A 25875-nucleotide genomic window follows, 5' to 3' on the forward strand; every position below is an offset into this window, starting at 1 on the left:
GACTGCATTACAGAGACAAGAATGTGTTTTACTAGAAATAGCTTAGGAGTAGAACAATCCCTCATTGTCTCAAAATCATTCTTGTATCTGGGAAACTAAGCCAGGGTAGGGTTAAGACAACAACCCACGTGTGGATAACGACAGGATGTGGGGGGTCGACCAGCCTCATTATTGCTATAATTAAATAAAGATGATTGTTTGAAGAAATGACCAAGTCTCTCTCAGTACTGAACTTCCACGACATCCCTTCTGCCTCTGATCTGGCAAACTCACTAAACCCCAAATGCATCGTTTGGAAATGATGTCTGAGTGTTGGAGTGTGCTCCTGGCTATCCATACATTTTAAAAACAAGAAAATGCTTAATTAATAGAAGGAATTTGAAATGATTTATACTTTTACTTTTGATACTTAAGTATATTTAGAACAAAATTATTTGGGACTTTTACTTGACTAACTTTCCATTAAGGTATTTATATTTTTACTCAAGTATGACAATTGGGTACTCTTCCACCACTGCCTATAAACACATCCGAAGGCAGGCACACACTCATAGTCAATACCTCATTTTGACTGAAGTAATTGTTTTAACGTTCTGTTCTGGTCAGATCAGGTGAGTGTTAGATGTGAGGAAGTGAAGAGGGGGGAGAGAGAAAGGGGAGATGGATAAATGCATGCAAAAGAGAGAGTGAGTGAAGTACAAACAGCACACTGGATAACCCCTCTCTCAGAGTCCCTGTGAAGGGAGAGACACTAGACAGCGCTGACCGCCCGATGACTTTGCATTTCAAAACGAGACGGCTCCCCGCCGCTGTGACTAAAATATACACGTTGACAGACGAGCGCCTTGCATCGTACGTACAACGCCTTCCAGGGATTCAGTCCCAAATGGCACCCATTCCCTACACAGTGCACTACTTTGCATCTATTCTCTATATGGTGCACTACTATCAACCAGAACATATGAGCCCTGGTCAAAAATAGTGCACTATAAAGGGAATATGGATGGCATTTGGGACACAGCCCTGCAGTACGTTTTACTGGACTATCAAACGACTGCCAGAAGACAATTGGACAGTCGTGATGCATTATGCATGATGCACCTGGAAGGAAGAACCTCATTTATATTCTGGAAGGGATATTTGTTCAAAGTCTATTTGACATTTAATCAGACGGAGAGTATTTCGAGTCTGGTTTCTATCGAGCCGTTTCCAAGCTGCTTTTTCAAAAGATCTGTTGCTTTCTGATTTCCTTAGTTAGATTATTAAGGGCATCTAATAGACGAAAAATGTTAGGAATATACAATGAAACCCATCCCCAAACATACACACAGATGGAGAAGCGAAAGGGATTCACCCACTCTTCCCCCAACGTACAACCCCCTCACACACACACACCGACCGTCCTGCCAACCCCACTTTGTTCCCCCCGTACACACCATGGGACTGTCCAGGGCTCCCTCTCCCAGAGCTCTGGGGAGCTTAAAGCAGGCTGGTATCTCACACACCCCCGACATCCCCTCACACACAGCCCTAACCCATGCCCCCCCCCCACACACACACACTCTCCATGACCCACCTCGGGGCTGTCTCCCAGGGCACTGGGGGGTTTGAAGCAAGCCAGCATTTCCAGCAGGTCAAACAGGGTGGTGAGGTGGGGCTCCTGGAGCAGCAGTAGCATGGGGATGTGCTCCTTCTGGGGCGGGGGGAGACACGAGGCCGGGAGCTGCACCCCCTCGCCCTTACGCTCCCGCCGTGGGGCGCCCAGCGAGACAAACACCATCTGTAAATGAGGGGAGGGAGAGGCATGAGTGCAATAGATAGGGGGCCAATCACAGGTTATAGGCACTGCGGCTTTTAAAGGTAACGGTCCCGCTTTGGCAGAGAACTCCTTCGCGTAAACGCTGCATATGTCTGCTCAATCCGAAATGGCCTTTAAAAGCCGTAAACGCATAATAACCTGCGATGGGATTGAATCCCGGCTGTAGTGTGTGAACGTGTACACCTGAGTGCAGACTGCCAAGTATGTGCAAGTAGTTACCTGCATGTCTTTGAAGCCCAGCTCATGCAGAGTCTTCTCATCGTAGTCCGTGGTGAGCTCATGGCCAGAGGAGATCATTCTGACCGGACCCATCAAACCACCTGAAGGAAACACACGCGCGTTACAAACAGACTGTCCAAACACCCAACACGAAAAGTGGATTCTGATTCATTAACTTGGTCCTTTCCCTTAGTGAATAACCATGACTGAAATCTGAAAGGACTGCATAGAAACGGTGTACGCCTTCCTTCTGAGGGGAGTACTTCAATAAACCACCAAAGGAAGCGGGCATTTCTAATGAGGCGGTAAGGAAACCATTCGCTGCATAAGAAGTGTCCTTTGGGACAAAGATCTAATTGAATTCAATACTACTGAGACAGGCCCTGCTACAAAATACACTGAGCGATCAGTGATTACTTCAAAACGGAAGGATGCAACAGCCTTCGGGAGAATCTCAATCGCGTTTCCTTCATTCCATCCAATCGCATACTCATCCCCTCCTCATCCAATTGGTTTTAAAAAGGCGAGGAGAAGACTCGAGGAATCAAGGAAAAGCAACCGAGACTCTCCATTAGTATTGGCGATACACTGGATCAGGGGTCAAAAGGTGAGAGACCTGGGAAGTCCCCCTGGCGGCTGCTCTGTCCAAACTCCTGCAGCTGGGCCTGCTGGTTCATCTGCTCCTTCTGTAGGTTCTCGTACCAGTGGGTCACCTCGGCCCGCAGGTCTGCCACCTGGTCACTGGGGTACATCTCGATGGTCATCTGGTACCACCCACCCACAGAGAGACAGAGAGAGAGAGAGAGAGAGAGAGAGAGGAAGGCAAGTGGCCAAACAGACACACAGGCGCACAAACAGGCACATACACACACAGAAAAGGTGTGTTAGAAAAACATCCTGACAAACATCTAGAATGAGAAGACAGCATTCACAGTAGTATCAAAACAGACATATTTCTATTCCATAAAAGTATGAAATTAGCTTGCACCAATCGTTTCCATTCATTTTGACATCGTGGCCTGACGATTTATCCCTAACACCACAGAACACAACAGCAACAAGAGCATTTGAGTGTGCCAATCTACCAAGGGTTAATAATTAAGTACCAAGATGCTGGGTACTTTCTTGGGTACCTTGTCGGGCAGGCCGGCGGGCTGGCATACGATCCTCAGTGGCAGAGACTGCTTGTCGCTCAGCGCCTTCAGGTGGCTGCTGATGCCCGTGCCCTCGATCTGCCACTGACGCAGATGGTACGCAAACCTGGCGAGGGGGCAGGAGACAAAGAGAGTGTTGGGGGGGCAGAGAGAACGGGAGAGAGCGCCATGGAGGCATGCGGTTGTTATCGCTGGTTGAAATTAGCGCGGGAGTTCAGGGGCTCTCCAGGTCAAGGGATGATCTCTACTAGGTGAGTCAGTAATATGGTTGAGGATAAGCAGTGTTCTGGTTAACTTTAGAGGTTCAGGGCTTAAAGTACACAGGTTGAGAGGATGGAGATGAGGAGCGTGTGAGTTTCTCTCTGTGTGTGTGTCTGCGTGCGTGCTCCCTACCGGCGTCGGAAGGCCTCCAGGTGGGTCTTGAGCATGAGCAGGCCCCTCTCGATGACGGTGAGGCTGGAGTGGGCATCCTTCTCCAGGTTGGCCGAGGTCATCATCAGGCTCTCCATGCACTTACTGATGAACTCCTGCTCTTTCTCCAGGCCTGTCTTACCAGCTGGGGGACGGAGACGGACACGGACACGCAAACAGAAAGGCAGGCACACACACACGGAATCGATATCGGTCAAAATCGTAAATCAGTAGGTCATCACAGCCACGTTGAAATAAGCCTAGCGTCAACACAAACATCTAAAACCACTCGTTCAATATAATGACTATAAACTAGGATGTTCTGGATCCAACCCCTGGATCTAGGTGTACTGCTGTGGACAGGGTTTCACTTAAGTTTTTCGCAATATAAAACAAGGATGAAATGGTAGAGAAATACTACTACTAGTCTTCAACCATGTACCAGCTACCAACGGAGGTCCACTGACCGTTGATGTAGTAGGAGTTGATGTACTGGATGGCAGCGCGGCTGATGTCGGCGGACTGGGCCCTGAGGGCAATACCCCACAGCTGGTCCATGCCACACAGCTAGAGAGAGAGAAGGGGTCAAAGGTTAGAGGTCATAGACAAGTGTTGACAAGGTGACAACTAGGGCTGGGCGATATGATCGTGTGACGATAGAAAAACGTCTATCGTTTCATATTATGGTCTGCGTTTTTTTCGTGTCGCAAATCACACTCTTTACTAACGGTCGACTGATTAATCGGCATGGCCAATTGATTAATTAGGGCCAATTTCAAGTTTTCATAATCGGAAATAGGCATTTTTGGACGCCGATTACAATGCATTCCAAGAGGAAACGGCGTGGCAGGCTGACCACCTGTAATGCGAGTGCATCAAGGAGCCAAGGTAAGTTTAAGATAGCATTAAACTTACCTTGTAAAAAAACATCTTCACATAATCACTAGTTAACTACACATGGTTGATGACATTACTAGGTTAACTAGCTTGTCCCGCGTTGCATATAATCAATGCTGTGTCTTAATTTATCATTGAATTACAGCCTAATTCGCCAAACAGGTGATGATTTAACAAAAGCAAAAGTTGCACAAATGTACCTAACCATAAACATCAATGCCTTTCTTAAAATCAATACAGAGAAGTATATTTTCTTAAACCTGCATATTTAGTTAAAAGAAATTCATGTTAGCAGGCAATATTAAGTAGGGAAATTGTGTCACTTCTCTTGCGTTCATTGCACGCAGAGTCAGGGTATATGCAACAGTTGGGCCGCCTGGCTCGTTGCAAACTAGGGATGCCACCCGTTAGATCAAATAAGGAACGGTTCCGTATTTCACTGAAAGAATAAACGTTTCGTATTTTAAATGATAGTTTCCGGATTTGACCATATTAATGACCAAAGACTCGTATTTATGTGTTAATTGTATTATAATTAAGTCTATAATTTGATAGAGCAGTCTGACTGAGCGGTGGCAGGCAGCAGCTGGCTCGTAAGCATTCATTCAAACTTCACTGCGTTTGCCAGCAGCTCTTAGCAATGCTTGAAGCACAGCATTGTTTGTGTGGTTTGGGTATGAAAAGTCTGACACGGACCAGAAAATCTTCCTCTGCAAAATATGCCACAGGCTTGTCCCAACAACAGGCTCAAACACCACTAACCTCCTTTACCACCTACGCAAAAAATCATGTGAAACAGTACGGAGTGAGTCTACAGATGAGACCCAAAAAAGTACAGTCGAGTGCTCAAAACAAACCACCGACTCAGAAGTTGCAAGAGGCTTTTGCCCGCGGCACACCATATGGCAAAGAATCACGAAGATGGAAGGAGATAACAGCTGCCGTTACAACTTACATCTGCAAAGACATGGCCCCAATTTACACGTCGAGAAAAGGGGGTTTCGTGAGTTGGTGCTAACACTCAACCCAAGGTACCAAATGCAAATTGATATGTATTAATGCCAAAATAACATGCAAAACAGGCAAGCAGCTAAAAATAGAATATATTTTAGAAATTCAATTACTTTTGATACTTAATTATATGGAAAACCAAATACTTTTATTCCAAGTAGAATTTTACTGGGTGACTTTCTTTTACTTGAGTCATTTTCTATTAAGGTGCAGTTGAAGTCGGAAGTTTACATACACCTTAGCCAAATACATTTAAACTCAGTTTCACAATTCCTGACATTTAATCCTAGGAAAAATTCCCTGTCTTAGGTCAGTTAGGATCAGCACTTTATTTTAAAAATGTGAAATGTCAGAATTAAGTAGAGAGAATTATTTATTTCAGCTTTTATTTCTTTCATCACATTCCCAGTGGGTCAGAAGTTTACATACACTCAATTAGTATTTCGTAGCATTGCCTTTAAATTGTTTAACTTGGGTCAAATGTGTTGGGTAGCCTTCCACAAGCTTCCCACAATAAGTTGGGTGTATTTTGGCCCATTCCGCCTGACAGAGCTGGTGTAACGGAGTTAGGTTTGTAGGTCTCCTTGCTCGCACACACTTTTTCAGTTCTGACCACAGATTTTCTATGGGATTGAGGTCAGGGCTTTGTCATGGCCACTCCAATACCCTGACTTTGTTGTCCTAAAGCCATTTTGCCACAACTTTGGAAGTATGCTTGGGGTCATTGTCCATTTGGAAGACCCATTTGCGACCAAACTTTAACTTCCTGACTGATGTCTTGAGATGTTGCTTCAATATATCCACATAATATTCCTACTTCATGATGCCATCTATTTTGTGAAGTGCACCAGTCCCTCCGGCAGCAAAGCACCCCCACAACATGATGCTGCCACCACCGTGCTTCACGGTTGGGATGGTGTTCTTCGGTTTGCAAGCCTCCCCCTTTTTCCTCCAAACATAACGATGGTCATTATGGCCTAACAGTTCTATTTTTATTTCATCAGACCAGAGGACATTTCTTCAAAAAGTATGATCTTCATCCCCATGTGCAGTTGCAAACCGTAGTCTGGCTTGATTATGGCGGTTTTGGAGCAGTGGCTTCTTCCTTGCTGAGCGGCCTTTCTGGTTATGTCGATATAGGACTTGTTTTACTGTGGATATAGATACTTTTGTACCTGTTTCCTCCAGCATCTTCACAAGGTCCTTTGCTGTTGTTCTGGGATTGAATCTCTAGGAGACAGAACGCGTTTCCTTCCTGAGCGGTATGACGGCTGCGTGGTCCCATGGTGTTTATACTTGCATACTATTGTTTGTACAGATGAATGTGGTACCTTCAGGCGTTTGGAAATTGCTCCCAAGAATGAAACAGACTTGGAGGTCCACCATTTTTTTTTCTGAGGTCTTGGCTGATTTCTTTAGATTTTTCCATGATGTCAAGCAAAGAGGCACTGAGTTTGAAGGTAGGCCTTGAAATACATCCACAGTTACACCGCCAATTGACTCACATGATGTCAATTAGCCTATCAGCAGCTTCTAAAGCCATGACATGATTTTCTGGAATTTTCCAAGCTTTTTAAAAGGCACAGTCAACTTAGTGTATGTAAACTTCTGACCCACTGGAATTGTGATACAGTGAATTATAAGTGTAATAATCTGTAAACAATTGTTGGGAAAATTACTTGTGTCATGCACAAAGTAGATGTCCTAACCGACTTAGTTTGTTAACAAGAAATTTGTGGAGTAGTTAAAAAACTAGTTTTAATGACTCCAACCTAAATGAATGTAAACTTCCGACTTCAATTGTATATTTACTTTGTTCACTACTATAGTTGAAGTGTTTTCTATTTACCTTACTAGATTTTATACATGCGTATTTTATATTTTGTTACATGCTTAATAGAAAATTTGCACAAAGGTTCTAAATAAAAGGAAAAACAATCAAATATGAGTAAGTACCTTTCATTTACTGAGTTTAATTCAAAATGTAATAAGAAATAGGCCTTTACATGTGGTCATTTTACATATACTATTTATTAAATTTACAGAAAATGTCCTATATTGTGATATGTATCGTTATATGAAATGACCTATATCGGGATATGAGATTTTGGCCATATCACCCAGCCCTAGTGACAACATGGTTCAGTGAGAGGTATGACGGGCCTGGAAGTTAGCAAACTCAGACGACAAACTATGTGTTTGTGTGTGAATAAAAGTGTCTGTGTATATGAGCAACTGTACTCGTGTGTGTGTGTGTCCCTATGTGTGTCTTAGTTTGTGCTTGAATCCTTCTCTGTAATGTGATTTGTGGATTGAAATATTTGAAGTGTGTGTGTGTACCTCGCAGTTGGAGCCGCTGTCATAGGCGCTGGTGGCCAGACGGGCCAGGTTACAGAGATGCTGGAAGAGGTTGAGGCCCGTCATGCTGATGGTCTCCGGCTTCAGCTGGGGCATCTGAGGAAACACAGGAGGTATTAAAAGGGCAAAAGGTATTACAATGGTAGACTTTTGTGACTTTAATGCCAAGGCTTTCCAACGATTTGGGCAACTTTACCAATTTCTATCCCCCGGCTACTCAATCACTTTTCAATTACCTTTCACAATGACTTCCCAAATTTGAAACTTTTTACAAGTTAAGTTGTTTTTCTTTATTTATTTGTTTTACAGATTCTAGCTATCAATTTGTGGAGTTTTTTAGTTGTTGTTGCTGAGATTCACAATCTATCAACAGACCATGCTGGAAAGACCCTTGTCATAGACACCCCTCCCCGCTGAGACCAGATGGTCCAGTCCGGTCGTACCTTTTCCAGGAAGAGGTGTTTGTAGGTCTCCATGCCCATGGCGTGCTGGTCTTTGCTGCGGACCTGGTTGAGGAACCAGTGGAGCGCGTCGTCGTAACACTCTCCGTCCTCCACCAGGCAGTGCCACAGGATGTCCACCTGCTCTAGACTCAGTCCTGAGGGAGAGAAGGGGCTGCTAGAGAGTGTGTTCATATACAAATACCCCACTGCTATACACACACACACACACACACACACACACACACACACAGCTGAGGAGCTTAACTGGTGTCTGACTGTTGGTACACAAACACACACTTCAGACTGTAAAAGGGGAAGATGAGGGTCTCTCCCCCACACGGGATCCACAATGGACACACAACCAGATATACATGTATACCACATTCACGTAAACACAATATAAATGGTTGCCAGAGAAAATTGGCTGCACGATCACGTTACGTTATTTATTTTGTATCACGGAGAACGGCAGTGTGTACTTCCTGGTCGGGAGCCACCGGGGCAGGGAGTCCCCCAGTCTACCTCTAAATCCCAAACATTAGCTCCTCTTCAAAACAGACACAAAAGTCTGCAAACGCACACATGCACACACAAACACGGCGCACACAGGCATACACAAAAAAGTCACACACACGGCTATGAACAGAGTGAGTTAGCTAGCTAGGTAGATCCGGTCACCCTTCTCCAGAGGACAAAGATGTCTCTGTTGTAGGAGAGAGAGAGGCGCATCAGGTTGCACTCCCCGAGGGCCAATTCCACCCCCAGGGTGTAACCAGCCAGCCATAGAGGCATAGACGCAGACAATGATAAGGAATGTTTCTGTTGAGCTGTATTTGAAGACTGGGTAATGTAACGGAAAGTTGGAATGAGTTTCTTATTGGAGAAGTCAAGGTTGTTCAGTTTGAGTCTGATTTGTTCCATTTGGTGCCTAATAAACACGACCGTGTTGACTTACTGAAGTGGTCTGGGGAGCCCAGTGTGGAGAAGACACAGGTCAGGAACTGCAAGCGTACTTGGACTTCTGCACTGTGGCCATACCTGTGATCGCATAGTAATCAAAGAACATAATTCATAATGAACTATTCCGTTTACTTTTGAATTGCAACAATCACTATAAAAAGACCATTTCAATGCGTTTCACATTTCAAATAAGGAGATCAGAAGACTAGCTACACCCTCCGTAGTTCTGTCAGGACAAAACATTCACGTGTCATTTTGTCTCAGCGGTCCCTTAAAAGCAGCCAGCACCTCCCAGCTGGCCACATACACAACCACAGAGTCACTGTCTGCAGCCATTGCACACCAGAACCGCACTGCAGCGAGACTGGGCAGCTTAATAAGCTGTAGTTACATCGGTATATCTACAATAGATGCTGTGTTACCAAATACGCTGTCCATATTCCACAGTAATAAAACTGCTACCGTTGTATAGTTATAAGGCAAAGGCAATAATGTCAATTGGGGGGGGGGGGGTACTGTAATGAAGAGAACGGGTGGGTTACTCACAGGGCAAACTTGTGCCTCTGCTCTCGGACTTCCTGGATGTAGTGCAGCAGGTTCTCAAAGAACAGCTTCATCATGTGCAGCTCCTTCTCCGCCCACCTGAAAGACATGACACACCACATCAAAGGGTGCGTTTGTAAATTCACTAGCCTACTCCGATTTCAGAGCCCTTTTTTCAGAGTGCCAGAGCGCAGAATAATTGATGAATTTACGAATGCGCAACAGCCGTTGAATGTGACCGGTGTCAGTAAACTTGGGCAAAAAAATAATTTGAATTGTTGCCAGCAGTACAGTTACCAACACTCTGATAACATGAAAACAGCCTAACCAGCTCTGCTAGGGTGAGGAAAAAGGTCAGAGTGAGGTGTTCTCTCATTTGTGTCTGGAAGAATCCAGTAAGTTAGCCAACTTTAGCCAGTTAGCGTGACTGCCGTGTGAGAACGCTCCTGAGAACGCTCGGATCAACCCTACTCTTCGGCCAGAGCGTCCAGTGTGCACTCTGAACGCGTCGAGAGTGAAACGCTCTGAATTTACAAACGCTCTGACCACACTCTGGCACTCCAAAGTCAATTTACAAACATAACAAATGTCACAAAAATAGTATTTTTGCAATATATGCAAAGCTGTTGCATTGTCAATGTTATTCTGTGATGCCATGTAATGGACAACGTTTGTCTGTTCTAATCATGTGAACGGTGCGATGCTTACATGGTGATCCAGTGGGTGTCGTAGCTGGAGCCGAACTGCTGAAAAGTGCCGAAAAGTTTGGGAAGGAGGCGCAGAGAGACGACCACGGATCTGTGAGAGAAAAAAGCATGGCGTCACAAAACAAGTTTCATATAATAGCTAGCCAACAAAGGGATCTTATTACAAAATAATTTGACGTCAATTCATTTCAGAGCTACGGTGTTCACACAGACATACGCTCTCATATATGCACACGTACACACACACACACACACCTGTGGTGGGCTAGGTTCTCTAGGCAGCCCTCGATGAAGCGCATGCGGATCTGGCGGTCGGTGAACCAGCACACCAGAGAGCACAGCAGCTTCTCAGCCTCGTTGATCAGGCCCTCCGACAGGTGGATCTGATGGAACAGGGAAGAACGGAGAAAGGTCACTCACATCTTTTTCAGACTTCAGAATATCACAGAGACCCTAAACAGGCCGAATACAAACAGCGTAGCTATTCCCTCCTCAAGGCAATCAAACAAGCTAAACGTCAGTATAGAGAAAAAGTGGAGTCGCAATTCAACGGCTCAGACACGAGAGGTATGTGGCAGCGTCTACAGTCAATCATGGACTACAAAAAGAAAACCAGCCCCGTTGGACCACGATGTCCTGCTCCCAGACAAACTAAACAACTTCTTTGCTCGCTTTGAGGACAATACAGTGCCAACGACACGGCCCGCTACCGGAACCGGGCTCTCCTTCACCACAGCCAATGTGAGTAAAGCATTTAAACGTGTTAACCCTCGCAAGGCTGCCGGCCCAGATGGCATCCCTAGCCGCGTCCTCAGAGCACCGGTGTGTTTACGGACATATTCAATCTCTCCCTATCGCAGGCTGCTGTTCCCACATGCTTCAAAGATGGCCACCATTGTTCCAGTTCCCAAGAAAGCTAAGGTAACTGAGCTAAATGACTATCGCTCCGTAGCACTCACCTCCGTCATCATGAAGTGCTTTGAGAGACTAGTCAAGAATCATATCACCTCCACCCTACCTGACACCCTAAACCCACTCCAATTTGCTTACCGCCCCAATAGGTCCACAGACAACACAATCGCAAATCACACTGCCCTAACCCATCTGGACAAGAGGAATAGCTATGTAAGAATGCTGTTCATCGATTACAGCTCAGCATTTAACACCATAGCACCCTCCAAACTCATCATTAAGCTTGAGACCCTAGGTCTCGAACCCGCCCTGTGCACCTGGGTCCTGGACTTCCTGACGGGCCGCCCCCAGGTGGTGAGGGTAGGAAACAACATCTCCACCCCGCTGATCCTCAACACTAGGGCCCCACAAGGGTGCGTTCTCAGCCCTCTCCTGTACTCCCCTGTTCACCCACGACTGCGTGGCCATGCACACTTCCAACTCAATCATCAAGTTTGCAGACGACACTACAGTGGTAGGCTTGATTACCAACAACGACAAGGCGGCCTACAGTGAGGAGGTGAGGGCCCTCGGAGTGTGGTGTGAGGAAAATAATCTCACACTCAACGTCAACAAAACAAAGGAGATGATCGTGGACTTCAGGAAACAGCAGAGGGAGCACCCCCCTATCCACATCGACGGGACCGTAGTGGAGAAGGTGGAAAGTTAAGTTCCACGGCGTACACATCACGGACAAACTGAAATGGTCCACCCACACAGACAGCGTGGTGTTACGCCTCTTCAACCTCAGGAGGCTGAAGAAATTCGTCTCGTCACCAAAACCACTCAAACTTTTACAGATGCACAATCGAGAGCATCCTGTCGGGCTGTATCACCGCCTGGTACGGCAACTGCTCCGCCCATAACCATAAGGCTCTCCAGAGGGTAGTGAGGTCTGCACAACGCATCACCGGGGGCAAACTACCTGCTCTCCTGGACACCTACACCACCCGATGTCACAGGAAGGCCAAAAAGATCATCAAGGACAACCACCCGAGCCACTGCCTGTTCACCCCGCTATCATCCAGAAGGGGAGGTCAGTACAGGTGAATCAAAGCTGGGACCGAGAGACTGAAAAACAGCTTCTATCTTAAGGCCATCAGACTGTTAAACAGCCATCACTAACATTGAGTCAGTATGTTGGCAGCAGCCACTCAATCTCTAGCCACTAATAATTGGATGTCACTTTAAACTATGCCCCTTTATATAATGTTTACATACCCTACTCATCTCATATGTATATACTGTACTCTATACCATCTACTGCATCTTGCCTATGCCGTTCAGCCATCGCTCATCCATTTATATTTTTATGTACATATTCTCATTCATCCCTTTACACTTGTGTGTATAAGGTAGTTGTTGTGAAATTGTTAGATTACTTGTTAGATATTACTGCACGGTCGGAACTAGAAGCACAAGCATTTCACTACACTCGCATTTACATCTGCTAACCATGTGTATGTGACAAATACAATTTGATTTGAACTAATGGCAATTACTAACTTTTATAATAAATTAGCTGTTCCTTGAAACCTGAAGGAAGAAGTGATGCACTGTCCTAATACGTTGAGTATTTTGACAAAGCTTGTTTTCCACACAGTAAACAGGTTTCCATCCAACCATTTTTAAGCGCATAAAGTACCCGTTGGATAAATAAAAAAAACTCATGACAGGTCTGATGCAAACTGTTAAATTGTCGGTAAATTCCCTAAATGTCAACAAAAACTAAAAATACGCTAGACAAGGGTAGATACTTTTTTGGTCGCTGATTAGAATACACAACAAATCGCAGTGCATATTGCACAATTGTTGATAGAATAACCATGATGTTGAGATATATTGGCAGTTGCCTCCCGGGTGGCGCAGTGGTCTAAGGCACTGTATCGCAGCTAGCTGTGCCACCAGAGACTCTGGGTTCGAGCCCATGCCCGTGCGCCGCGACCGGGAGGCCCATGGGGCAGCGCACAATTGGCCCAGCGTTGTTCGGGTTAGGGAGGGTTTGACCAGCAGGGATATCCTTGTCTCATCGCGCACTAGCGACTCCTGTGGCGGGCCGGGCGCAGTGCACGCTGACCAGGTCGCCAGGTGTACGGTGTTTCCTCCGACACATTGGTGCGGCTGGCTTCCGGGTTGAATGCACGCTGTGTCAAGAAGCAGTGCGGCTTGGTTGGGTTGTGTTTCAGAGGATGCATGGCTCTCGACCTTAGCCTCTCCCGAGTCCGTACGGGAGTTGCAGCGATGAGACAAGACAGTAACTACTAACAATTGGAAACCATGAAATTGGGGAGAAAAAGGGGGTAAAAAATAAATAATAATTAAAAAATATATTAAATATATATATTGGCAGTCATACGATGCTGTGTGTGGTCTTGTCACTACAACTTGAAAAAGCATGCACAGTTTACTAAGCTAGTTATCGTGGACCTTACATGCCAAAACCATCGCCAGAGTTAAGGATCGGACCCCCCCCCCCCGCCTAAAATGACATACCCAAATCTAACTGCCTGTAGCTCAGGACCTGAAGCAAGTATATGCATATTATTGATACCATTTGAAAGGAAAAACTTTGAAGTTTGTGGAAATGTGAAATTAATGCAGGAGAATATAACACATTAGATCTGGTAAGATAATACAAACCAAAAAATACATTTTTTTTGAGGGGATCCATCATCTTTGAAATGCAAGAGAAAGGCCATAATATAATATACTATTGCAGTTAAGGCACAATTTAGATGTGTGTACGCAAAGTTTCAGATTAATCCAGTGAAGCATTGCAATACTGCACAAATTTTGTATCAAGTCTGCCCAAATGTGCCAAATTGATTAATTAATACATTTTCAAGTACATAACATACAAAAATGATATGGTAACACAAAATGTAAGTTTACACAATCCCAGGAATGTCATACATGATGGATCAATAGATGGTGGGGTGGGTGTGGAGCCAGAGACAGCAGGGGTTCAAACTGTAGAACCCCGTTCTTACATTTGAATATAAAGATAGTTTTGTTTGATAAAATCCATGCTACATTTTAACTCTGGGACCCTCAGGATGACAAATCAGAGCAAGATTACTAAATGTAAGTACATTATTTACCTTCAGAGGTGAATGTATCAAACCAGTTGCTGTGATAAGTGTTTTGTTGTTGTGCACTCTCCTCAAACAATAGCATGGTATAAATTGGACAGTGCAGTTAGATTAACAAGAATTTAAGCTTTCTGCCCATATAAGACATGTCTATGTCCTGGAAAGTTTGCTGTTGCTTAGATCATTCTAGTCACATTAACGCAAGTTAGCATCAACCGGCCCGGTATAGGGACACCGATCCCATAGAGGTTAAAAAATAGGATGGAAAAGCATAAACTGTTTTTTGTATTCAGTGAACGAACATTTAGACAACAAAATGTGTCGCTTGTTTCTGGGAACTCAAACTCCGCTTCTATGCCGCTCGGCTTCAAGGCTGTCTGATTACGAGCATATGCTACATGCTTTCACTCAGCAAAAAGGTCGCTAACGGAACGCTTTCTTAGAGCACGGTGTAATCCAGTGTCATGGTTCTTACCGCGTCCTCATCCTGCACCAGGTCCCAAAGCAGCGTGTTGCCCTTCTTGCACACGTTGTCCAGGTTGATGTCAGTCACGGCGTGGCCAGAATACTGGTGCTTGTGGACCTGCGGGCCTGCAGGGGAATAAAACACAGCCGCTGGTGAGAAAGAGAGCCATAATAAAAAGGTTCAGTACAGATTTACTGAACTGCTAAAATGTCATGCTAAAACGTTGCAAGGATAACAACTGAAATCGAGTGACACTAAGAATGGCAATAAGAAAGCAGCCATATGGAACGTCGTACTGTCACGTTTACAGGTAGAAGTCATTTTTTTTGTCGTTTAGCAGACGCTATTATCCAGCGCATACATTTTCATATTGGTCCACCGCGGGAATCGAACCCACAACCCTGGCGTTGCAAGCACCACGCTCTATCAACTGAGCTACACGGGATTAACTGATGGTGAAAGCGTTTGACTGGATTGACCCATCCAGATGATTAGTAGAACCATAACTACATGATTCTTGCTGCTGTAAACGGAGGCCTGTTATCGGTGTGCAATGAGTGGTTAAACCGTTCCGTGAGTGCGGTATTCCGTGAATTTTCCAACCGCGATTTCTGGGAAATCTGGGAATTTTGGGTAAATTTAAGTCAATTCACAACCCTAGGTGCACCGTGCAGTGCAGCCTACCTTGCACCATGTGCTCGTGGTAGATAGAGGCCAGGTTGGGCAGGTGCTGCTGCAAGTGGGAGCTGAGCTCGGCGTGCGAGTTGATCTGCACCAGCTCCTCCTCACAGCCAGACTCCTCACCGTCAAAGTCGGCCATGTTCTTCTCCGACTTGGCGCTGATCTGGGAGCTGCTGCAGGACACGTCGTCTGCGCTCAGCATGTCGTCCACCATGTGCCTGCCGGATGATTCAACGTTAGAAGGGCAATGCATATTTTCGTCACTTGAATAAGCACAAGATTCATGTCGCAAGGAAAACAGTTACATTTACACTGAGTGAACCAAACAGTTCTCTTTCCATGACAGACTGACCAGGTGAATCCAGGTGAAAACTATGATCAATTACTGATGTCACTTGTTAAATCCACTTCAAATCAGTGTAGATGAAAGGGAGGAAACCTGTTAAAGGATTTTGAAGCCTAGAGACAATTTAGACATGGATTGTGTGTGTGCGCCATTCAGAGGGTTAATGTGCAAGACAAAACATTTAAGTGCCTTTGAATGGGGTATGGTAGGTGCTAGGCGCACCATGTTGAGTGTGTCAAGAACTGCAATGCTGCTGGGTTTTTCACGCTCAACAGTTGCCCATGTGCATCAATGGTCCACCACCCAAAGGACATCCAGTCAACTTGAAACAACTGTGGGAAGCATTGGAGTCAACATGGGTCAGCATCCCCGTGGAATGCTTTCGACACCTTGTAGAGTCCATGCCCCGACGAATTGAGGCTGTTCTGAGGGCAAAAGGGAGTGAAACTCAATATTAGGAAAGTGTTCCTAATGTTTTGTACACTCAGTGTATGTCTAGTTTCTCATGACAAATGTAGAAATAATTGACTGGACACTTCTACACATCTATGCAACTACAGCCAACTCAACCGTTTACGGATGGTGTCAAGACTCATTTGGACGCCGACATAATTGCTCGTAGATGGTCCTGATCCAACATGTACAATCGGCCACGGACAGTTTGTCTTAGTTGGGGTCTGTAGTTGGATAGAAGCCTTAAAAAGAACCTTATCGCCCTATGCAAATTTGATAAACAAAGAACACTATGAAAGAGGAGATACAGAGAAGACACAGATTAGAGTAAAGAAAGCAAAGAGATGGTTACAGTCTTACCCTTCATGGTGGTGGTGGTGGTGGTGGGGCCCGATGAAGTGTCGGCAGTTGAACAGCTCGTTGCCCATGGCGTCTCCCAGGAAGTCCCCGGGGCAGGGCAGGCAGGTCTGCTCCTGGGGGCCCGGGGCCATTTGGGGTGAGGGGCCTCCCATCTCTGAATGTTGTTGTTCGGGCCCCTCAGGCCGGGCCGAGCAGGCGTCAAGCATCCTCATGCGGCCCTCCATCGACGCCGTAGCCGTTACCATGCCGACGGCTGCCTCGGGGTTAAAGGGCAAACCTTTGGGTTTTGGTCCGTCTCCTGCCCCTCCTCTTTCGGCTCTGTCGCCCTGCTCCTCCACCAGCGCCTCGCCCGCTTTCCGCTTCCTGACCTCCGGCTGGTCCCGGGGCTCCTTCTGCGGGCTGCCCTCGGCCGCTACACCCCGGTTGTTCCCCTCTTCATCCTCTTCATCGTCATCATCTTCATCATCATCTTCGTCATCTTCCTCATCCTCTTCCTCCTTGAGGATCTCGCTGTCAGCCATGTCGTCAGAGTGCAGCTCGCTGCCGGGGCTTCCCGCCGACTGGCTGGCACGGCTGGAGCCCGCCTCGTTGCTGGAGCCCTCGCTGTGGCCACTGCTGCTGCCTGGCCCACTGCTGCCCTCCTCCATGCTGTTGGCTGTCTCGTCCGAGCTTCCCTGCATCGACTCCTGGACGGGGAGAAGAGAGGAGACCGAATCAGTTCCAGTTAAACCAGCCATACATCAGAACCACAATACCTTTTTTTATATGAAACCAGAAAAATGCTAATAAAATCAGGGATACTGACTTGGATTTGCTTTTTGATAAAAATGCTAAAAAGTTAGCAATTGGAGACAGTGGCTAGGCAACAAAAAAACAACAAGGCATGGATTGCTGAACAGTGCTGGAAAGTAACAGTTCACTGCTAACAGCAATTCCTATTAAATGTTTCTCCAGCTAGAGAGTGTGAAAAAAGGTACTAGAGTGCTGCTAACCTCCGTGTCAGAGAGTCTCTGCTGGCCCCGCTTGCTGCTGCCCATCATCTGCTCGTCCATCTCCATGTCGCTACCGCCGCTGTGGTGCGTGTCACTGTTGTCACTGCTGTCCGGGCTGGCCGCTGGGGAGCCTGGGTTGAGACGAGAAGCAGAGGCTTAATACATCAGATACCGCATCTGACAAAACACTTCAGAATTCATAACGTAGTCTATATACCAGCAGAGAAGTTTAAGAGCCTATGTATCTAAGCAAGTGGTAAACCCTAGTTATTGGGGTTTAAAAGGGTGTTCAAGTCTTTTCCATCCCAGCACTTAAACACCTGATTCAACACCATCACCTTGATTAGTGCTGGACTGGACCAAAAAACCAGCCTACCACTGCAACTCCACAGCACCGGAGTTGTCTACCACAAAGACAGTGAACATATATCCCCTTGAAATACACACAGAAACACAACAATCGCACCTTTCTTGTTGCCCATGGGGACGTTGGTGTTGAGCAGCGAGGCGAAGGAGCTCTGCTTGGAGAGCTGGGCCTTAGCGGACAGGGCGTTGTTCCACAGAGCCTTGATCAACATGGAGGCCAGGTACAGGGTCTGAGGAGGGAGGGTGGGCAGCGTAGAATTACATATAGAATCACAATTATAGGCTCTTTAGGGTGGGCAGGTGACCAAGACAAAGAGCAGCTCTGTTAGTTAGGACTGGGTGTATGTGACTATAAAGCTCCTTAAAGTAATCTGCTGATATCTAGATTAAATCACACTGAACATTTAATTGTCCACTCCTTGCCACGGCCTAAAGTAACTGAGGTAATAACAGGCCCAGGACGATACCAGTCTCGCGATATTTTTTTCCATGGCAAAAATGCAAAACACAAAGCAGACCAAACTCTTTGGTCCTTTAAAAATCTGTTTTATGTAAAATAGTGTGTGGTATAGCTTGGAAAATCAGACTCTGGATGACACCGGGTTTCTAAAGAAGATCAATGACCTTCGTGTTGCGTTTCCTTGCCACAATACCTAAGAGAATCGCGATACTGGCATCGTCCCGGACCTAGGTAATTCGTAGTCCTCATGTTCCATTGGGCGCTCATGATGTGTGGCGTGTGAGGGTACCTGTTCGGTGTGTGCGCTGGGGTGCAGGCCGGACACCAGGTTGAGGACGTGGCGCAGCGGCACCGGGTCCAGGTTCTTGATGAGCGAAGGGAACAGGTCGTGGATGTAACGGCTACAGTGCTTCAGCTACATAATAACAGAGAGACAGGGTCAAGGGGAACATCAGTGAAAAATGACACAAAAGACAACTTTGGATTTCAATTAAATGAAATGATAGCAAAACTAATTGGTAGAATATAGTAAAGAAAAGTATAACATATGCATACAAATTCAGAGTATGAGCGCTGCTCTAGGATTAGGTCCCTCAACTTGATTAAAGAGGCAAAATTGATCCTAAAATCTACTCTTGAGAAGCTTTCTACAAGCTTTCTAGGCCTTGGTGTTTAGGGCCTAGTTACCTGAGCTGCGGCCCAGATGCAGTCCACATGCTGGGTGCTGAGCCTTCCCTCAGCGGCAAGGAAGTTCAGAATCACTTGGCACTGTTTAATTATCTGGAACGACAACAAAGAGGCACAAAGACAACCTCCTCATTAACAGGGAAGTTCAAACACGGATTACCCACTAAAATGTATTGACTTACTGTAATAACGACTCGGAATTGGAAAACTCACCTCAATATGCAAATTTGGTCCAAATATATGCTCCACCACATTGTTGTTGATTAGCCAGTCAGCTAGTTCCTTTGCTATTGACCTGGAGGGACAGTTTGAGGTACGCTGCTTTAACGGTCTGTGATGCAGTGCTAACTCAAATCAATTGACTTACGTTTCATTGTAAAAATCGACTCAATTGACTTACGTTTCATTGTAAAAATCGACTCAATTGACTTACGTTTCATTGTAAAAATCAACTCAATTGACTTACGTTTCGGTGTCGGACACCAGAGACTCATTATTACAGACGTCGTTGAAGGTGTGGAGCTGATTCTGTGGGAGAAAACAAGAATAAACATTTCATGAATTATGTATGCATGTACACACCAGTGTACTTCATCCCTTTATCGAGTCATTGACCCTAGAGTAAAAGTCTCAGTTACAGTAAACTGAAAGTCCTAGTGTAGCTTTAATAAAGTATACAAGTCAAAGTGTCTCTGTGTCAAAAACAAAACAGCTGTCACAATGTCCTTCACAGTAACCCGGGCCTAAACTCCCAAAGAGCAAGCAACACAGCAGTGTGTGAGAGTGGGTGTACGCGTCTCTGGGTGCACGTGTGAGTCTCACCGTGATTTGGCTGAGGCCGGCCAGCCTCATGGTGAGCGTGGGGGACATGAAGTACTTGAAGGCCAGGTCCAGGCTCTCCTTGTCGAAGCACAGTGCGCTGTCCAGCGGCTCCTTCACCGTGCTCCACATCAGGTCGGCCATGTTGCGTGCCGCGCTCTGACGCAGCTCCTGGTCCGACAGCTTGCACAGGTACCTGGGGAGGGACACATTTGGAAATAAGTTATTTGTGAATTGAGATAAAACTTTATTTAAACCAGGAAGTCCCTTTGTTAGGAAATGCTTGTATTTGTTCTGTTTAGTTTTAAAGTTGGAAGTCTCTTTGTCAGGTTCTCTCAAGTGTGCTTCTGGAGAAGACGCGGTAGACAGGCTGGACATAATGACTGGACAAACGGAACTAAACAGTCAGGACTAAGTGTGTGGCATCTATTGAGGCTGGCTGAAACACTCAGATGAGAAGCACTTTGATAAGCTACTGAGAAAAACCATGACAATAGTTGGCTTCAATGAGAATCTACGGTCTCTGCGATCAATAAGATACAGTATGTATCTTTTTAATAACTTCTTAGAAAACACACATTTTGCTCAATTCAGGAGGAAGGAGTGATACGCTATAAGGTGAAATGGCACTGGAGCCAGAAGTCACATTTCATCATTCTTCTTAGACAAAGGATCAAAATGAGTAAAGAATGTTCCATTTGGACATCAGGACCAGTTAATCCAGCCCACCCAGGTCACATGACAGAGGTGCGGCGAGGCCTGCGAGCTGTCTGGCTGCTCCAAGGTCATGTGAGGAGAAGCTGACTGGAGCATTGGCCACTGTTACCATGGCGAGGGAAGCTCTTCCTAGCAACACCAGTTGGTGGCACGGCAAGAGTGAAGCACACTACACAGAATGAGGGCTCTCAGCTGAAATTGCTTTCACCCAGAAAAAAAATATATACAGTCAAGTATTTGATTGAATTTTGAAATTCAACTCAAATACAACAAAAATATGCTTCTTAAGAGCATCCACTAAATTCAACCTTGATTTATGCTGATCGACTGCCAATATGCTGGATTACCCTATTTGCATAACGTCCTCCCTAATACTACATCCAATATTCAGGGGAGCATCTCTATCAAGTGCGTTTGATTGTGTGTTGGAAAGTGGTGGGCGAGTCGAACAACACAGCACTGTGTATCCAAATACAATATGCATTTCAAACAGCCCCTTGGGCCATTTCTGACGAGAGGAGCTGCGACTGCAACAGCAACTCCCCTCTCTCTGCCCCATTTTCTTATTCTCTTACAATGACTGCAGACAAAAAGCATTAAACAGCAGTACGGGATGCCATATTGTTGAGAGCTGTATTTGATATGGGGGAAACGTCATGACTAACAACCATTTTATTCAATAAATGATTTGTGATTCAATCTGTATTGATACATGCCTAATTAGGGATTTCAAGGCACTAGTGAAAACTCACTGGTGGGGAGACACTAATAAAGACTTAATTATCCTCACTCTGAAGTCAATATAGAGATATCACCACGGAGTTTCATTGATACGGAGAGCGTGAACTTACCGTATTACATACGTGCGGAACGGTATGATGTGCTGCATGACGGCGGGAATGTGCAACCATATTCGGATCTGTGTGTGGAGAGAAAAAAACAGATTTTGAATCAGACTGACATCCCTTGAGATGTGTGAGAAGCAGTGGAAAACCTAAAAACAGATGCCACTAACAGAGCTGGCTGACAACTGATTATTCACTGCGATTACCGACGGAGAGAGCATTTACAAACCAAACAGCTGTGCTAATAACATAGAAACTGCATCAAGAACATCTGCATACATGTGGCTCTGGAGATGGAGCTGAAACAGCATCTGGAGGTAGTGGTAAATATATCCAGGATAGATAGAGATATAGATAGATATAGATATATATATATATATATATATATAAAATCAGCGTTTGGGTTGGGCTGGGCTGCTATGTTGGGTGGCTGGATCAACTCCTACTCACATTGGAGACGATGGTGATGAAGGCGTGGGCGATGGGGAAGGGCAAGCTCTCTGGCGTGCCTGACTCAAAGCAGTCCTTCATGAGCGACAGACCGTGCTTGCCACAGAACAGGCACACGTAGCGCAGCAAGTGCAAGGGGACCTCCACATCCTGGTCACAGGGAAAACAAGGTCAATACAACTTTATTGTCCACACGGATATAGAAAACTAACTTTGGCTTCATAACACACATCATAGTGGAAGAGATTAGCGTGATCGGTGCAACTCAATGGTTTCATACCCTCGTCTCCTTTTTGGTTTATAAGAACTATAGGTGATAGGTGAAAGCAATACAGTGGATAGACGTACACTGGGAATTTGATTTCCCTTCTCTAGTTCTTTCACACCATCTCAGATGTAGGAGAAGAGATGATGGCTTTTTTGCAGACTATTCAGGACAGAGTATGAAGACCAGAGCTGGGATCAGTGAACTCAGCAAAAAAAGAAACGTCCCTTTTTCAGGACCCTGTCTTTCAAAGATAATTCGTAAAAATCAAAATATCTTCATTAGACACTGTTTCCCATGCTTGTTCAATGAACCATAAACAATGAATGAACATGCACCTGTAGACCGGTCGTTAAGACAGTAACAGCTTCAGACGGTAGGCAATTAAGGTCACAGTTATGAAAACTTAGGACACTAAAGAGGCTTTTCTACTGACTCTGAAAAACACCAAAAGAAAGATGCCCAGGATCCCTGCTCATCTGCTTCAACGTGCCTTAGGCATGCTGCAAGGAGGGATGAGGACTTCAGATGAGGCCAGGGCAAAACAATTGCAATTTCCATACTGTGAGATGCCTAAGACAGCGCTACAGGGAGACAGGACGGACAGCTGATCGTCCTCGCAGTGGCTGACCACGTGTAACAACACCTGCACAGGATCAGTACATCTGAACATCACACCTGCGGGACAGGTACAGGATGGCAACAACAACTGCCTGAGTTGCACCAGGAATGCACAATCCCTCCATCAGTGCTCAGACTGTCCGCAATAGGCTGAGAGAAGCTGGACTGAAGGCTTGTAGGCATGTTGTAAGGCAGGTCCTCACCAGACATCACCGGCAACAACGTCGCTTATGGACACAAACCCACCGTCGCTGGACCAGACAGGACTGGCAAAAAGTGCTCTTCACTGACGAGTCGCGGTTTTGTCTCACTAGGGGTGATGGTCGGATTCGCGTTTATCGTGGAAGGAATACGCATTAGACCGAGGCCTGTACTCTGGAGCGGGATCGATTTGGAGGTGGAGGGTCCGTCATGGTCTGGGGCGGTATGTCACAGCATCATCGGACTGAGCTTGTTGTCATTGCAGGCAATCTCAAAGCTGTGCGGTACAAGGAAGACATCCTCCTCCCTCATGTGGTACCCTTCCTGCAGGCTCATCCTGACATGACCCTCCAGCATGACAATGCAACCAGCCATACTGCTCATTCTGTGTGTGATTTCCTGCAAGACAGGAATGTCAGTGTTCTGCCATGGCCAGCGAAGAGCCCGGATCTCAGAGCACGTCTGGGACCTGTTGGATCGGAGGGTTAGGGCTAGGGCCATTCCCCCCAGAAATGTCCAGGAACTTGCAGGTGCCTTGGTGGAAGAGTGGGGTAACATCTCACAGCAAGAACTGGCAAATCTGGTGCAGTCCATGAGGAGGAGATGCACTGCAGTACTTAATGCAGCTGGTGGCCACACCAGATACTGACGGTTACTTTTGATTTTGACACCCCTTTGTTCAGGGACACATCATTTCTGTTAGTCACATGTCTGTGGAACTTGTTCAGTTTATGTCTCAGTTGTTGAATCTTATATTCATATAAATATTTACACGTTAAGTTTGCTGAAAATAAATGCAGTTCACGTTTCTTTTTTTGCTGAGTTTATATGAAATCTTTGAGCATTTGCTTTAGCCTACCTGGTGTGCCAAATGAGTAGGGAGCTTCATCAATAAGAGCATCGATGACATCATTCCCACAGTGGCCGTACGTACATACTCCAACCAGAAGCCATGGATAACAGGCAACATCCGCACTGAGCTAAAGGGTAGAGCTGCCGCTTTCAAGGAGCGGGACTCTAACCCGGACGCTTATAAGAAATCCCGCTACGCCCTACAACGAACCATCAAACAGGCAATGGGTCAATACAGGACTAAGATTGAATCCTACTACACTGGCTCCGACGCTCGTCAGATGTAGCAGGGCTTGCAAAATATTACGGACAACCAAAGCTGCCCAGTGACACGAGCCTATCAGACCAGCTAAATTACTTCTATGCACGCGTCGAGGCAAGCAACACTGAAGCATGCATGAGAGCACCAGCTCTTCCAGACAAATGTGTGATCACGCTCTCTGTAGCCGATGTGAGTAAGACCTTTAAACAGATCAACATTCACAAGGCCGCAGAGCCAGACGGATTACCAGGACGTGTACTCCGAGCATGCGCTGACCAACTGGCAAGTGTCTTCAATGACATTTTCAACCTCTCCCTGTCTGAGTCTGTAATACCAACATGTTTCAAGCAGACCACCATAGTCCCTGTGCCCAAGAACACCAAGGTAACCTGCCTAAATGAAAACCAACCTGTATCACTCACGTCTGCAGCCATGAAGTGCTTTAAAAAGGTGGGTCATGGCTCACATCCAACACCATTATCCCAGAAACCCTAGACCCACTTCAAATTGCATACTGCCACAACAGATCCACAGATGACGCAATCTCTATTGCACTCCACACTGCCCTTTCCCACCTGGACAAAAGGAACACCTACGTGAGAATGCTATTCATTGACTACACTTCAGCATTCAACACCATAGTGCCCACAAAGCTCATCACTAAGCTAAGGACCCTGGGACTAAACACCTCCCTCTGCAACTGGATCCTGGACTTCCTGACGTGCCGCCCCCAGGTGGTAAGGGTAGGTAACAACATATCTGTCACGCTGATCCTCAACACAGGGGCCCCTCAGGGATGCGTGCTCAGTCCCCTCCTGTAATCCCTGTTCACCCATGACTGCATGGTCCAAAACCATCAAGTTTGTCGACGACAAAAGTGGTAGGCCTGATCACCAACAGCGATGAGAATCTATAGGGAGGAGGTCAGAGACCTGGCAGTGTGGTGCCAGGATAACAACGTCTCTCTCAAAGTGAACAAGATATAGGAGATGATCGTGGACTACAGGAAAAGGGAAGGCCGAGCATGCCCACATTCTCATTGACAGGGCTGTAGTGGATCAGGTTGAGAGCTTCAAGTTCCTTGGTGTCCACATCACCAAAAAACTAACATGGTCCAAGCACACCAAGACAGTCATGAAGATGGCATGACAACACCTATTCCCCCTCAGGAGACTGAAAAAAAACTTGGCATGGGTCCTCAGATCCTCAAAAGGTTATACAACTGCACCACAGAGAGCATCCTGACTGGTTGCATCACCGCCTGGTACGGCAACTGCTCGGCCTCCGACCACAAGACACTACAGAGGGTAGTGCATACGGCCCAGTACATCACTGGGGTCACGCTTCCAGCCATTCAGGACCTCTATACCAGGCGATGTCAAAGGAAGGCCCTAAAAACTGTCAGACTCCAGCCACCCTAGTCATAGTGTCCTCTCTGCTCCCACACAGCAAGCAGTACCAGATCGC

At 46.1% G+C, this 25875-nt stretch overlaps 1 protein-coding gene and 1 non-coding gene across 8 annotated transcripts in view; both read right to left on the reverse strand.

Moving 5' to 3' along the window:
• Positions 1 to 25875, reverse strand: part of LOC115208582 (ubiquitin carboxyl-terminal hydrolase 34-like) — a 75166-nt gene that overhangs the window by 38701 nt on the left and 10590 nt on the right. For 2 of the 7 annotated variants that reach the window (XM_029776748.1, XM_029776745.1), the window contains exons 5-28: positions 22208 to 22357; positions 21764 to 21831; positions 20199 to 20391; positions 19843 to 19904; positions 19590 to 19671; positions 19377 to 19469; positions 18979 to 19104; positions 18330 to 18459; positions 17864 to 17994; positions 16872 to 17557; positions 15716 to 15930; positions 15041 to 15180; positions 10778 to 10905; positions 10524 to 10613; positions 9819 to 9914; positions 9268 to 9350; positions 8313 to 8467; positions 7852 to 7965; positions 4071 to 4170; positions 3586 to 3748; positions 3145 to 3298; positions 2655 to 2802; positions 2039 to 2139; positions 1577 to 1780 (exon numbers count right to left, since the gene is read on the reverse strand). In XM_029776748.1, the coding sequence (XP_029632608.1) occupies positions 1577 to 1780; positions 2039 to 2139; positions 2655 to 2802; positions 3145 to 3298; positions 3586 to 3748; positions 4071 to 4170; positions 7852 to 7965; positions 8313 to 8467; positions 9268 to 9350; positions 9819 to 9914; positions 10524 to 10613; positions 10778 to 10905; positions 15041 to 15180; positions 15716 to 15930; positions 16872 to 17557; positions 17864 to 17994; positions 18330 to 18459; positions 18979 to 19104; positions 19377 to 19469; positions 19590 to 19671; positions 19843 to 19904; positions 20199 to 20391; positions 21764 to 21831; positions 22208 to 22357 (3612 nt within the window). The remainder of the gene's footprint in view (positions 1 to 1576; positions 1781 to 2038; positions 2140 to 2654; positions 2803 to 3144; positions 3299 to 3585; positions 3749 to 4070; positions 4171 to 7851; positions 7966 to 8312; positions 8468 to 9267; positions 9351 to 9818; positions 9915 to 10523; positions 10614 to 10777; positions 10906 to 15040; positions 15181 to 15715; positions 15931 to 16871; positions 17558 to 17863; positions 17995 to 18329; positions 18460 to 18978; positions 19105 to 19376; positions 19470 to 19589; positions 19672 to 19842; positions 19905 to 20198; positions 20392 to 21763; positions 21832 to 22207; positions 22358 to 25875) is intronic. The other 5 variants (XM_029776753.1, XM_029776752.1, XM_029776751.1 and 2 more) reach the window with 5 other exon arrangements.
• On the reverse strand, positions 9526 to 9659 carry LOC115147939 (small nucleolar RNA SNORA70). Its single transcript, XR_003866522.1, has one exon. It is a non-coding gene; the product is annotated as a small nucleolar RNA SNORA70 (small nucleolar RNA).

Source organism: Salmo trutta, chromosome 14 (assembly GCF_901001165.1).
Source record: "Salmo trutta chromosome 14, fSalTru1.1, whole genome shotgun sequence".
Taxonomy (NCBI): Eukaryota; Metazoa; Chordata; class Actinopteri; order Salmoniformes; family Salmonidae; genus Salmo; species Salmo trutta.